Source organism: Trichomonas vaginalis, chromosome I (genome assembly GCF_026262505.1).
Source record: "Trichomonas vaginalis G3 chromosome I, whole genome shotgun sequence".
NCBI classification, from domain to species: Eukaryota; Parabasalia; order Trichomonadida; family Trichomonadidae; genus Trichomonas; species Trichomonas vaginalis.
The window spans coordinates 20,160,846-20,175,739 of NC_067203.1; the positions used below are offsets into that span (position 1 = coordinate 20,160,846).

The 14,894-nt window shown below is 31.1% G+C and overlaps 6 protein-coding genes and 1 non-coding gene across 7 annotated transcripts, besides 1 other annotated feature; 5 read left to right on the top strand and 2 right to left on the bottom strand.

Moving 5' to 3' along the window:
* Positions 1-245: 245 nt before the first annotated feature.
* Positions 246-2,495, top strand: TVAGG3_1017710 (adenosine deaminase family; the record flags this gene model as incomplete). The annotated part of the gene is made up of 1 exon (XM_001325090.2): positions 249-2,447. The coding sequence occupies one exon, from the start codon at positions 249-251 to the stop codon at positions 2,445-2,447; it is 2,199 nt and encodes a 732-aa protein (XP_001325125.1).
* Positions 2,496-4,476: 1,981 nt separating this feature from the next.
* On the bottom strand, positions 4,477-6,135 carry TVAGG3_1017720 (uncharacterized protein; the record flags this gene model as incomplete). Its single annotated transcript, XM_001325089.1, has 1 exon — positions 4,525-6,135. The coding sequence occupies one exon, from the start codon at positions 6,133-6,135 to the stop codon at positions 4,525-4,527; it is 1,611 nt and encodes a 536-aa protein (XP_001325124.1).
* Positions 6,136-6,248: 113 nt separating this feature from the next.
* On the bottom strand, positions 6,249-7,063 carry TVAGG3_1017730 (uncharacterized protein; the record flags this gene model as incomplete). Its single annotated transcript, XM_001325088.1, has 1 exon — positions 6,348-7,031. The coding sequence occupies one exon, from the start codon at positions 7,029-7,031 to the stop codon at positions 6,348-6,350; it is 684 nt and encodes a 227-aa protein (XP_001325123.1).
* A 75-nt stretch (positions 7,064-7,138) lies between these two features.
* On the top strand, positions 7,139-7,645 carry TVAGG3_1017740 (spectrin binding; the record flags this gene model as incomplete). Its single annotated transcript, XM_001325087.1, has 1 exon — positions 7,139-7,645. One exon carries the CDS (start codon positions 7,139-7,141, stop codon positions 7,643-7,645), a length of 507 nt encoding a protein of 168 aa, XP_001325122.1.
* A 150-nt stretch (positions 7,646-7,795) lies between these two features.
* TVAGG3_1017750 (myotrophin family) lies at positions 7,796-9,019 on the top strand (the record flags this gene model as incomplete). The annotated part of the gene is made up of 1 exon (XM_001325086.1): positions 7,796-9,019. The coding sequence occupies one exon, from the start codon at positions 7,796-7,798 to the stop codon at positions 9,017-9,019; it is 1,224 nt and encodes a 407-aa protein (XP_001325121.1).
* Positions 9,020-10,967: 1,948 nt separating this feature from the next.
* Positions 10,968-12,481: a mobile genetic element.
* Positions 12,482-12,695: 214 nt separating this feature from the next.
* On the top strand, positions 12,696-12,768 carry TVAGG3_1017770. Its single transcript has one exon. It is a non-coding gene; the product is annotated as a tRNA-Arg (tRNA).
* Positions 12,769-13,540: 772 nt separating this feature from the next.
* Positions 13,541-13,984, top strand: TVAGG3_1017780 (protein of unknown function, DUF4108 family; the record flags this gene model as incomplete). The annotated part of the gene is made up of 1 exon (XM_001325085.1): positions 13,541-13,984. The coding sequence occupies one exon, from the start codon at positions 13,541-13,543 to the stop codon at positions 13,982-13,984; it is 444 nt and encodes a 147-aa protein (XP_001325120.1).
* Between the last annotated feature and the right edge of the window lie 910 nt (positions 13,985-14,894).

Genomic DNA, 14,894 nt, shown 5'->3' on the forward strand with positions numbered 1-14,894 from the left:
AACGATGTTTTTTTCCTTTTTTTCAATGGTCAAGCGCGTAAAAATTTTATTGATTTGACCATGTAGTATGATTCAAAGAAGTGTTTAATCAACCATTCTAATTAAAATTTTGATAGCTCCTCTGAAATTTAAGATCACCTTGATTGATTAGTGAAAAAATAATCACTGCATATAGGAGAAATTTTGGAAAATGGCTTCACAATTGAATGCTCTCAATTTTTGAGTGACCGAAATATAATTTTTTTCGCATGTCTCTTTCTCTCGACATCATTCGTCAGCTTCCAAAAGCCGAGCTCCACTGCCACTTAGATGGTTTCTGCCGTCCATCTACCATCATTGAGCTCGCTCACGAACAAGGCGTTAAGCTCCCAACCGAAGATATCAATGAACTCTCCAAGATTTTAACAGCTCCTCCGGACTGCCCAGATCTTGTCACATACCTTCGTTGCTTTGATGCTCCTCTCGATGTTATGCAGTACCCATATGCTATTACAAGAATTTTCTACGAAGCATGCGAAGACGCTTGCAAGGATGGAATCGCTTATCTCGAACTTCGTTTTGCCCCAGCTCTCCACACACGCAAGGGCCTCTCCTACACCCAGATTCTTCAAGCCGCCTGCGATGGTGTTCACATGGCCGAAACAAAGCTCCCAATTACAGTCAGAATCATCTGCTGCGCCATGCGTATGATGCCATCAGAGGTTAACAAGGAAGTCGCCGACATTGCCTGGAGATTCCGTAACCAAGGTGTTGTTGCCTTCGATCTTGCTGGCCCAGAAAACGGTTTCCCACCACACAAGCACATCGAAGCCTTCCGCACAATGCGCGAAAAGGCTGTCTACCTTACAGTCCACGCTGGTGAAGCTTATGGCGCCAAGTCCATCGAGCTTGCTCTTGAATGCAACGCCAACCGTATTGGCCACGGCACACGCATCGTCGAAGACGAGAAGGTCCTCCAGCAGGTCATTGATCGCCGCATTACCCTTGAATGCTGCGTTTCATCCAACCTCCAGACAAAGGCCGTCACAAACATCGATGACCATCCAATCAAGAAACTCTTCGACCGCGGAGTCATCACAGTTCCATGCACAGATAATCCAACAGTTTCCGGCGTTACACTTTCTGGCGAATACTTCCTTCTCCAGAACAAGTTCGGCTTCAACGTCGAAGAGCTCGTCCGCATGATGGATTACGGTTTCAGATCCGCTTTCGTCGATGAGACACTCAAGACACGTCTCAGAATCGAAGCAATCACAAAGACAATGAAGATCCTCAAGGAGAACAAGATCGATGTCTCACCAATCCTGAAGAACTCCTCATACTACCTTCCAATCGGTCTTGTCCTTTCCCATGGATTCAAGCCACCGTCATCCCTCCCACCAGTCACACTCGAGCTCGTCAAGTCTCTTACAAAGGCCGATACAGATACACGTCTCATCGGTTCTGTTCCACTCAAGACACTCTACAAGTTCTACTCCGCCCAAACACCAGAGGAGAGACTCAAGGAGTTCCCAGACTACAAGGAATTCGAGATGTACATCTTCGATGAGGAAGATAAGAACCACGAGAACGCCAAGAAGCTCGCCGTCTCATTACTTTTGACAAAGGCCAACATCACAGAGGGCACAAACGCTCTTCTCGACCAAGCCATCGAGGACAACGTCAAATACATCGAAATTACAGTTGCTCCACAGCGCCACACAAAGCGCGGCCTTAAGGAGCAGGATGTCATTGACGCCATGACAGAGGCCATCAACGCCCACGCAGACAAGATCACAGCCAAGATCATCGTCGGCATCAACACCGAGAAGGACTCTCCAGTTGTTGCCATGAGAGCTGCTGAGCTTGCTGTTGCCAACCCATCTGTTGTTGCTGGTTTCGCTTCCATTGCTTCAGAGCTTTCCAAGGATAACTTCCACTTCTACGACGAAGTCTTCACATACCTCCGCCGCAACTTCGTTTCTGCCTCCATGTTCGCTGGCGAGAACTCTCCATCATCTGTCCAGGCCGCCATCGTCAGAGGAAACGCCAGACGTATTGCAGGTGGCTTCAACATCACAGAGAACGATTCCATCTTATCAGAAATCGCTTCATCACAGACAAACGTCATTGTCAAGCCATCCTACAGATTCTCACTCGCTACAGCTCCAATCTTCGGCCAGAAGAACGTCAGATCTCTCTACGATTTCGGCGTCAAGGTCGCATATGCTTCTGTCCACGGCGCATTCGACGGAAAGACACGCTGCGAGGAAATCTTCCAGATGTGCAAGCAACAGGGATTCGGCGCTCTTGAACTTGTCATGATTCTCAACAACGGATTCTGCGCTATCTTCCAGCACTACGACCAGGTCAAGAAGTTCCAGAACCAGTTCTGGAATGACACAATCGAAACTCTCAAGGCTAAGGGATTCGATAGAACACTCAACCCATCTTATTTCGTTGAGTAAGATTTTATTTTTTGATGCTAACGCATTCGCCTAGCACTTTAAAGTAAGTTTTTTTTGGAAACTTTTTTTATTTATTTATTTTGGAAACTTATAAGTTCGATACTCAATCATTGAAATATCAGCCCAATTAAAGGATTAGAAGATGCTACCTTTTGAAAAACGTTCCTTTGCGAAGGAATTTGAAAAGATTCTGAGTTTATTTTGATAGTTTTCGATCAAAAATTTTCGGACAAAAAGATATCTAATATGCTTGTGAACACCACTATGTTTTTATCTAAATAATACTTATTAATAAGAATCTTATTATGGATTCCTGACAAAGGTGTATCAACCCAAGCTTTACCTATATTTTGCCATAATACTCTAGGATATGCATAGTGTTATAATATAGCATCAAATGCCACCAATATTGGTCGCTCCCGTCTTGCCAATTTTGAATTACGCAAAATATCATCATCATATTCAATTCTTTTTTTGTCATTTTTTAAAAAATGAAAATTTTTTGGAGGTTTTTCGTTTTTTGAGAATTAAAACTCTTTATTTCACGAAATCTTGAAATAGACTTGCTTATATTTTAGATGTTTAAGCATTTGATGCTGGAAATTTTGGAATTAGTTCAAGATTGCAAATTTATGATATATGAAATTCAGAGAAAGATGTAAAAATTTGAAATAGAGTAAAACAAGTTTTATTCATAAAATCTATTTGTCGATAAAATATCTGCTGAATACCATCCTAATATGGACTTATATCGTATTGAAAAAAATTCATGAAAATAACCAATGGATATGAAGGGATTTCCAATTGTTGTGAAAACCTCCATATACATTTGGCTTAAATTCGTAATAAGTTTTTAAATCGATTTTTATCAGCAATAAAATGTGCTAGCTTAATCCTCAGAAGCATAATTCAATTATGCATCATTTGTATCTTGTAAATGATTCTATTTCTAAGTTTGATTCGATTATTTTGATTCAATAAGAATCAGATTTTTGCATTTGTCAGCTTTAGTGCATAAAAAACACTATTAGATTGGTTGAGGTGTAGTTTTTAGCAAATCTTATAGTTTATCTGATCGGTAGGTTCAAACTAAATCTCTCGATGAAATTTGTTGAAAAAGATTGAATATTTTGAACGTTAAAGTGGCGTGGTTCTAACTGATTTTTAATGCTTTATCGATTTAAGAACTTTTAAGATAATTTCTGCTTCAACTCATGCTCAGCATGTAAACTTAAATCACATATCAAATCAAAAAATGGTATAATCTCAAAACTCATAGAATAAAACAAATGTATCTTGTATACACTTGGCTACAAGCATGCTCATAGCCACAAATAATTTATAAACGAAAAATAATTTCATCAATCTGAAAATTGATCAGTTGTATGCTAAAAAGAATATAAAAATCGTATTATATACGATATGAGCTTTGTAGCCTTGTGCAGCCATTTGAGGTTTTATTGGCGGCGTATGGCGATATAAGATTTCAAAATTAACAGGTAGTTTTCGTAATCGAAATCGTTTTGCTTTGACTAGGTATTGATACTGCTAGATTATGAATGAATTATAAAATTTTTGAGATAATCTTGAAAATATTTCATCACAAATTAGAAATGACGGGAAAATGCCGCACAATACAACAGTTACTGCTGTATTCTATGCATTGGCAATTAAAAAGGAGCTTGATTTAGGCTGTAATGGGCCGAGCAGCAGCACTTTTATTGCCGGGCCAAAAAAAATTAAAAAAAAATTTTAGGTTGGTACACCTTTTTCCTGACTATTTTTTTTTGAATGGATTCCTGACTATTTTTTTTTTGAATGGATTTCTGACTATTTTTTTTAATTAAATTTTTTAATGTCGGGTCATAGTGTTCTTCCAATTCAATTCGATGAATTGAAGAATCTCCTTCAGGACGATATTGATTCATTTGATGCATAATATAAGTGAGAGAATCTTTATAAATATTCAAAAGAAATTTACCAATATTAACAAGAAAATAAACAAATATGAAAAAGGAAAACATATTTATGGCATAATATTAAGTATTTATTAATAATAAACAAAAAAATTCTTAATTCAAATTTGATTTTCAGCTTCTGTTTCATAGAAGAGTTCATTTTTCATCTTGCAAACTCTAAGTGATCCATCACCTTGGAATATCACCAAATTTCCTGTTCTGGATGAGATGAAAAAGTCAATTATGTCTGGACATTCAATGCTATAATAATTTCTATCTGTATTTGGTCTGAAGAAATCAATTTTATCTTTAGATCCAACAGCAAAGAAAATTTTATGGATGTCACTTTTCTTGTTTACATCACTTTTATCGTCTTTTCGGATTATGTAATCGAACGGAATAATTTTTGTACAATCGTGCAGTTCCATAACTCTTTTTGGCTCTCTCATCAAATCAATGTCCATTGTATAGACTACGAATAAATCCTCATCTTCTTGTTGAACAAAAGCAAACGAGGAATTCATTAAAGCGCACTTTTTTGGTAAAAATGGACTGTGATTTATCAAATATTCATGGTGACCGTTTAAATTCTTCAATGTCCTTATGAATATGTTTTCTAAGTTTGCAAAAACAAGAGCTTCTCCTTCGCATGGAATTAATTCAAAATTAATTAAATTCCTTTTTGATTTATCAACAAGATAATGAGTTTCGGTCAGATTTGTTCCTTTAACTGAACAATGGTATACTCCTTTATCTGATTTGGAAACAAAAATGATGTCTATATAATCTTCTAAATTATTACCATTTAGATCAGAATATTTGACAACCTTTGCTGACTCAAACTCTGTAGCAGCTTTGTTTGGTGAATGAACTTCGTGTTCGAAGTGACTGTATTCGCTAAAATCTGAATTTGTATAAAAAATAAGTTTTGTGTCTGTTTTGAAGAGAAAAGTGCCATCTGTATATTCTGAAGCGATTAGGCTGGCGTTTTTGAGCTCTTCGCTGTCGTAGTTTTGTAATAAACTAATATTATTCGAATAATAAGTTAAAACGTTATCAAGTTTGCCTGGTCTGTTTAAATCAAATCTGATTAATGAATTAAATGTTGGAACAATAACCCAATTGTTGTTTCCAACGATATTTTTAAAGAAGCTTGTTATTGAACCTTCTTTTGTGTAAAGCTTATGGGTAAAGTCGATAACCTTGTCATTACGTAAATCTACTATGATTGGATCTTCTGATTCATTTGAAAATTTGATTAAATATATTAAACCATCAACCTGTTTGACTTCACTAATTCCATGAAGTGCCTGAGAAGCATTACTAATATTTTCAAACTTAACTGGCTCGAAAATCTGTCGTTTAAATGGTTTATAAAGTCTGATTTCTGGAGAACTTGTTGGTATTTTAAAATTAAATTGAATTAGATCTTTCATGTAGTTTGTAACTGCTTTGAGGCTTCTGTTCTTTAATTTTTCGAGTAATTGAAATGGAATATAATTAAAATTCACTTCTGTCGAGATGAACTTCATTAGCTCGAGATATTCAGTAACAAGCTGCTTTTCTTCATTTGTAAAATCTTTATGAACTATCTTATAAGTCGATTTATGATCATCACCTGAAACTTTCTCGTAGTATTTGACTGGATTACTAATTTTAAATGCAAGCCTTTCTGAATACGAAAGATATGGAATTTTACCATCTAATTCTTGATAAAAATAATAATCCATACTAAAAATGTCAATTTTTCATACTATTCAAATGATGAAACTGTCTAATAAGGAGATAAGTTCCTCTTTATTACTTGAAAAAAAGACAAATTTAAGTGAAATTAGAAAATTATTAAAAAACAAGAGTATTATAATATATTTATTCGACAAAACTGATAATAAACAAGCAACAAAAGCGAAATCTTTAAAAAATCACAAAGGCACAAAAAAATTTAATTTTCTTCTTCCTCTTCTGAGTCGATAACTACAGAGAGCATTGTGTTTTTGGTTATTTCAGCATCATTGAGTGTTGAACCTTTTTGAATCTTGGTACTTACAAACATAAGAGTAAAATTGCCTAAAATCATAAATTCATGGGCTGCCCATGCATAGATGTCATCTGTTTGTTGTTCTGCTGTGAATTTTCTTTTAGATGAGTTTTGATTATATTGTATTTTAATTAGGAATCCATCTTCAGGTTCTGGGCCTAATTTCTGATATTCCTGTTCAATTGCATTTCTTCTGTTTTGTTCTTGATTTCTCTTTTCTTCTTCTTTGTTTGATTCTTTTTCTTGGTCTTTTTGTGTTTGTTGAAGTATCTCATCATATTTTTTATCCTGGACTGTTTGTTCAGATTCTTGTGGTTTCTCTTTGTGTTTCCTACGATTTTCTTCTAGCTTTTGAGTTCTTTTATCAACCATTAGAGAATGTAAAGAAAATAAAGCGCATTGAAGTGCAACCCTTGTTTTCTTGTCTAATTTCTCGCGGCATGGCGGTGGTAATGGAGGTTCTAAGCCAGATTGAATTAAAATATGACAAGTAGTGAAGAATTCGGATGAATCCATTGCTTGAATGTTTTCAATAGAATAACCTGCATTGAGAAGTTTAGGTGTCCATAGTTCTTTAAGATCATTCATTTATAAAAACGAAGAAAATTTTTATGATTGAAATATTTTTTTTTGAATGGATTCCTGACTATTTTTTTTGAATGGATTTCTGACTATTTTTTTAATTAAATTTTTTAATGTCGGGCCATAGTGTTCTTCCAATTCAATTCGATGAATTGAAGAATCTCCTTCAGGACGATATTGATTCATTTGATGCATTATACCGTTTAAAAACGCACAATGCAGAAGAGATAAGTTCAATTTACAAAGTTATTAAAACGAAATTGCTTGAAACAAAGAAATATTCTCCACAAACCATAATATATAGCATATCGGCATTAATTTTTAATAATAATGGCTATATAAAGTCATATTTACAATTAGTTAAACAAATATATGATGATTATCATCCCAAAATTACAAAAGTCTATTATACTTTTAAATATCTATTTTACAAAGAATATGGAATATTGTTAAGAGAAGGCGATCATGTGGCACGTTTGAAATCTTTTGAACAAGACAATATAAATTCAAATGTTCATGAAAAAAACACAATAGGCAGAGCTATTATGGATGATGATATAAATTCACTTATATCATTCACAGAAAGAGAAGGTTTTAATCCCAAACAAAAAAATCATTAAGAATTATTTTATAATCGTGAGTTATCACTTCTTGAGCTATGCTGTTATTATGGATCAGTAAATTGTTTCAAATTATTGAGAACAAAATTCAATTCAAAAATTACTGATACTTGCCTAGAATTTTCATTTTTAAGTGGAAATCCAGAGATCATGAGTGAATGTTTGAAATACCAAAAACCAAAAGAGTACTTAATGAAATATGCTTTATTCTCGCACAATATAGATTTCGTTACATTCTTAATGAACGAATACAACATTAAAATTGATTTGGAATATTGTATCAAATATAATAATCCTCTTGCATTTTTAGTTTATTTAGATCAAACTAAAGATATTAACAACTGCTTGATTTATTCACCATTGTTTAATAATGTTAAACTTTGTGAATATTTGATTTCACATGGTGCAAATGTAAATTCTAAAGATAAAGATCAAAAAAACGCTCTTCATAATGCAGCATGCAGAAATATAAAAGAAATAACAGAACTTCTTATTTCACATGGTGCAGATGTAAATTCTAAAGATAAAGATAAACAAACCGCTCTTCATATTGCAGCAGAATATAATAGCAAAGAAACTGCAGAAATTCTTATTTCAAATGGTGCAAATATAAATGCTAAAATGAGTTATGGACGTACTGCTCTTCATATTGCAGCAGACAACAATAGCATTGAAATAGCAGAAATTCTTATTTCACATGGTGCAGATATCAACGAAAAAGATAATGATGGAGATGACGCTCTCTATTATGCAATTCATGATAATAGTAAAGAAATGGTTGAATTTCTTATTTTCCACGGTGCAATTATATCTACCCATCTTAAGAAAGCAGCATCACAGAATTGTAAAGAAATAGCAGAATTTCTTATTTTACACGGTGCGGATATATCTACCGCTCTTCATGATGCAGCACACAGTAATTCAAAAGAAGTAGCAGAACTTCTTATTTTACACGGTGCAGATATAAATGCTGAAGATATAAATGGAAAAACTCCTCTTCATATGGCAGCAAGAAACAATAGCAAAGAAACAGCAGAACTTCTTATTTTGCATGGTGCAGATATAAATGCCAAAGACAAAGACGGATACACTGCTCTTCATTGGGCAGCAATATCTAAGGACAAAGAAACAGCAGAACTTCTTGTTATGCATGGCGCAGATGGAAATGCCAAAGACGAAGACGGAGAAACACCTCTTCATCATGCAGTATTTCATGAAGTTGAAAAAATAATAAAACTTCTTATTTCACATGGTGCCGATATAAATGCCAAATCAAAATTCGGACATACACCGCTTTATTATTCAACAGGAAAATATGCTCGTTATGAAATAACTAGACTTCTTATTTCACTCTGTGCCAAAGGTGATTATTAATCTTCTTCTGATGAAATCGAAGAAGAAGAAGAGGAAGATGATGATGAATCTTCTTCTGATGAAATCGAAGAAGAAGAAGAGGAAGATGATGATCAATCTCTTTCTAATTAATAAAAAAATTTATTTATTATATAAATAAAATACGAAGATTTAAACCATTCACAGTAAACAATATTTTTGATTTTTTCGTGATCATACTTCAATGTTTTATATAATAATTTAGTAGAACAATTTTCTTTTGTATAGGGAATTAAACTAATGTTATCCCCTGCATTTTCTTACGTTGAAATATTGGGTTATCTTTGGCGCCCAAAAAAAGCCCAAAAAAGATTATTTTGAATTGAATTTGGGCCTTTTTTGGGCCGCGCTTATTTAGGGGATGGTAACGATTATTTCAGCGTGTGAAACATGCATTTGATATATTTTGGTAATAAAACCTATTCATACATAGTTAAAAAATAGTTATACAAGTATTTAGATGTTCATATTTTCTATTCTGACTGAAATTGAGAATTGAATTTCTTCTAAAATAGTTTTATGAGGGTATTTATATGATGGTTATATGTTCATTAGAGATTTGAAATAGAATCGATAGGTAGATATATGTATTATCGATAATGAGGGAAAATTGAATATTTCAAAAAGGATAAAAATGCGGTTTTGTTCATATATAAAGGTTTGAATGGTATTAGATGCATATTGTAAATATATTAAACTATATAGCTAATTTGGAATCAAAAAGAATTACGTCAATTTGAAATCTCATTTTAGAAAAATATAAAGAATTTGATGAATTATATATTTACAAAGTTTTATTTTATGCATAGATAAGATAGTGATATGATAACAAGCAATTTCTTTCGAACATTAAAAATTTGATGTAGAAACAAGGATATTTGAAATTTATATTATAATATATAGATATGGATAAGATATATATAACTTATATTAAGGATTTCATGAGGAAATACTCTTTAAAACTGCTGAAAAAATGAATCTAAAAAAATAATAAAATTGAATATCTTTTCAATTTTGATGTATGAATAAAAATGTTTAAAATAATATAATTCTATATGAAATAATATTTTTTGTGATTTTGACGTAAATTTGAATTGAGAAGGGGGTATCAAAAAATTGATTTTAAAATTGAGTGGATAAAAAATAAAACTCTGAAACATGAACTGAATTAAATTAAATGCAACATTTTAATATTAAAAAATATCATTATTATAAAAAATATTTTTCAAAGTCCAAAAGTGCATTTCTATCATGGATGACATCATCAGCTATTATTTTTGCTGATAAGGATACTGTGCATAGCATGATCCTGCCAAGATTTGATGCTGCACTATCCTTATCAGCAAATGATTTCTGCATCAAATCTCAATTTGGTCTTTCATGAGTGGTTTGCAGATCAGAAGCGCAAGGCTTGTGCAGTCTATATGCTATGGCATAGCATATAGACTGCATAAGCATTGCGCTTCTCTTGATATTATTTTTACTTTAAAATTTACATGCACTATTTTACTTCTCTCTAGCCTGTTTAAGGTCACAAATTGCGTTTTTACACAAATATAACAGAGTCCTTTCGAGATCTCTCATTGAATGAGAGGTCTCGAAAGAACTCTGTTATAATGCAATCTACATATGTTCACTGGCCAAACATGGGCTAGGGAATGTAAATTTAGTCTTCCTTCGTTTTTATTTGTAGTGTAAAAAAGAGAAAAAGAAGAAGAGAGGGAAAAAAAAAGAAAAAAATAGGACATATTTGATGATCAGGCGTTATTTTTATATTTCCACATGCGAACGTGGAGCGAAGGCTCGAGCGAAGCGAGAGGTCTGAGCTCCACGTTCGCGCAAAATTTTCGACCCTAAAAACCGCTTTGTCCGAGGGTCAAGGCAAAAACGTCACTTTTCCAAAGCATATTCGAAAATTTCAACATGTTAAGGCTCCAGTCCTGCATGATTGCTGCATATAGTTAGGACGAGTATCTAATAAGGAGTAAAAATATACCAATATATTGCACATATACCAATATTTTATAAAAATTAAATATTATCTATTTTTAAAATTTTCGAATTTGACTATATTATCGTTTTAAACATGATATATACTAACTTTACTATTTGATATATGATAAATAATGATATTTTAAAAATTGAAAATTTGGATTTTTAAATTTGCAAAGTATATAGTATAGTAAATTCATAAATGAGTATAATGCGCCCAATTATAACAATTTTCAATCATTTGATAATTCTATGACTATGGATTTTTGTACTTCTAATTAAAATAATGTCACTTTTTAATATATTGAGTTTAAGGTTTAAATTTAATTTAAAAAATCGATTTGTTTATACATATTGGAAATGAATTTTTTGATAGTATCTTTTGTATATTAATACATTATGACTTATACTATGTCACCATAATATAAGTTCAAATTTTTATCATGCACATCAATATAAAATTGTAATTCAAAAAACACCTACTTCTATCGTCAAAAATCTCTCAATTTGAAAAATACATCAAAAATATCAAATTTGCAAACCTAATTCTTCGAAATACCGAAGAAGGTAGAATATACAAATAGTGTCGATAGAAACTATATAATTTTCTTTACAAATTGTCGAAGGGGAACTTAGAGTTTTTTCTTACACGTTGAATTATAAATCAAATTATTGAATGGATTTTTGGAAAATTGAATACTCAATTATCGAAAAACCGTTTTGACAAAAAGTGATTAATACAATATTGTTGCCTATATTAAGTAATTATCATATATGATTTTTATTATCATATCAATTAATCGTGCATGAAGTTATTCTCGACGCAAAAATGGTTTTTTATAGGGGTCTTGCAAATCTAATTCTTCTTTCATATATTTTTTTAGAAACAAACTCACTATATCAAAATAAACTTTAGTTGCATTCTAACAATTTGTCGAAGGGGAACTGAGAGTTTTTTCTTTATTATCAAGATATGACAAAAAATGTTAATATACAATTTTTTAATATTCGACATATATAGCGATAATGTAATATTATATGATTTTATTATATTATGATAGCATATATAAACCTTATCATATTATTAAAACTTTCACAAATCAAAAATCTTTAGATTCTGTCAAAAAGTGATTTGTCAGATTTTTTCAAAAAAACAAATAACTCATCTAGAAGAGATTGAAAATCAAGTTTACTAATAACAATATAATGTATCACTAATATGCTATAAAATGTCGTGGGCTTTTTTGATTATAAATAGTTTTACCGTCAAAGTTGAAATTTGTCAAAATACCGAATTCTCAGATAAGATGAACTATAATAGTAATACTCAGTTTAAATATACAATACTATAGTGTATTACATAATGATATTATATACTAAAATAAAAGTATCAAAAACTCATATTGGTGGAGATATTAAAACTTTTAAAATTGAGAGGGTGGGACCGGAGCCTTAAATATAAGTTATTTTATGTCCTTTATTTGATGTTCAGTTTATTTTGGAGTTTTGATAAAGATTGAAAATTTTGAAAATATAGAAATATAAGAAATCTCTTTATTTCTATATTTTCAAAATTTTTTATGATTGAAATATTTTTTTCAAAAGATTCTAGAAGAAAAGTATATAAATATTATCAGCAAATCATATAATTTCAATTTTTCGAAGAAGCTTCGTAGCAGAACGGATAATGCGTCTCCCTTCTAAGGAGAAGATTGGGGGTTCAAGTCCCCCCGAAGCTGCTTTTTTATTTTTTTTTAATTCGAGGTTGTATCATTCGACTAAAAGTTATATGAATAAATACATGTGATTTAAACTCTTTGCCTAAATAGCATGACATATAAAAGACGTATTTTTAGAATTTTATTATTAGTTTATAAATATGATAAATTAGAATGAAATTCTTTAAATTATCTTTAACAAAGCCTTTCTATTAATCAACTTTCAGAATTACAAAGATAATAAAAATTCAATAGAAATAAAAGTAAAACAATAAACGAAGAAGAGTTTTAATTTATCCTGTAATTTACTACTAAACTAAATTTAATAGAGAGTCACTCATTTAATGTTATTTCAATCAAAATCAGAAATTTTAATAATATATTTAATGAAAATGTGAGTTTGATAGTTTAATTTATTTGTTATCAGAAGTCTGCGAAGTGTCATTATTCGAAATTCGAATGAAGATCAGTAGTATATATTGCGGGTTTTGTGACTTTTTTTGTAAACGTAAGAATTCATACAATATCGCTCGATTTTGTATCATTTTTTTTAACATATGAAGTAAAAAATGTATGATTCTTACGGTTTTTATTCTTACGTTTTTGAATAAATCAAGATTTAAAAAATTTTCAAAATTGTAAGACATTTACACTAAACCCATACATAATGAAATAAAAAAATAAAAAAAATAAAAAATAAACTTTAAAAATTCATGTCTTACATTTTTGAATAATTTATTTTTTAATTTGTATGAAAATGAGTGGATCAAGATTCGTAACCGTCAATCAATTAATGGATGCTCTTTCACCAATTCTTGAAAATGTTAAACAAGTAGATGTTTATTTCGATGATTATGTAGAAAGTTTATATTATAAAGGTAAGTTTAATATTAAACTTATTGCTTTTGCATTTGATAATAAATTAATTGAAAATGCAAAAATTTGGGAATTAATTCCAGATATTGAATATATAACAAATATTAATGATAAATGGTTTAAACGAATTCCAACCACAAAAGTTCTTTGTAAATTAATGATCAAAACTGAGGAAAAAGAATTTAACGGGTTTAAATATCATCCAAATAAAGTTTCAGAACTAGAAAATGAAAAACTTCAGAAAAAATTAAACGATAGACTTTCAAATGATTGTATTGAAAAAATAAATAAACTAGCAGAAGTTGCATTTAATAATGAAATATTTGATGAATATAACCTTGAACTCAGTGATGGACTTTAAGTCCTGGGCACTTTGTGCCTTGAGCTTTAAGGACCCGGGCTCAAACGAGTCATGATTTATGAAATCAATAATTTGATTTATTCGCTCTTCAATAATTTCTATTCTTTTTGTTAAATCATCAATTTTCATTAATGAGGTGATTCTTGATTGAGGAATAGATTTCAAACTACCACTCCTTTTATTTTTGAAATTTTGAATCCATCAACTTTAAACATTTTATTCAATTTACATGTTGTCAATTCAAATAATTTTTTATTATTAGCATAATAGTCATTAAATTCATCAACAGATGAAAAAAATTTTATTTCAGTAATTGGTTAACAACGTTTTTTTTTTGTTGAACATTTTCACTTTCATTTATTTCTTCCTCCTCTGTTTCATTTATTTTTAAAATTGGTTTCATTTATCATTAAATAAAAATTAGAATATAAGTGATGAAATATATTTTTTAATTAATATTAAATCAGAAATGGCGGCAGGATTCTTTAAAAAATTATGGGATGGAATTAAGAAAGCTGCAGGTTGGGTTTATAAAAAGGTTATTAAACCTGTTGAAACTTTTTGGCACCAGTATGCGAAAACGGCAGGAACTATCATAGGTGGAGTATTAGGTACTAAAGCAGGTAATCCGGCGATGGGAGCACAAGCAGGTAACGCAATTGGTGGAATTGCTGAAGGAATACTTAATAAAATAGGGGGTAAATAGTGGAAAAATAAATAAATATTATTTTTATCTTAGTATTGGTTGTAGTCTTTGATAAACTTTTTCTCCTTTATTTAAAATTTCTCTTATTGGGGCAGCTTTTGGTGTTATTGATTCAGCAACGTCACTAATTGCTTCTTTATTCTTAAATATCCAATTCGCTCCTTTCTTCATTGTTTCCCAAACTTTATGCGCTCCTCTTTTTAC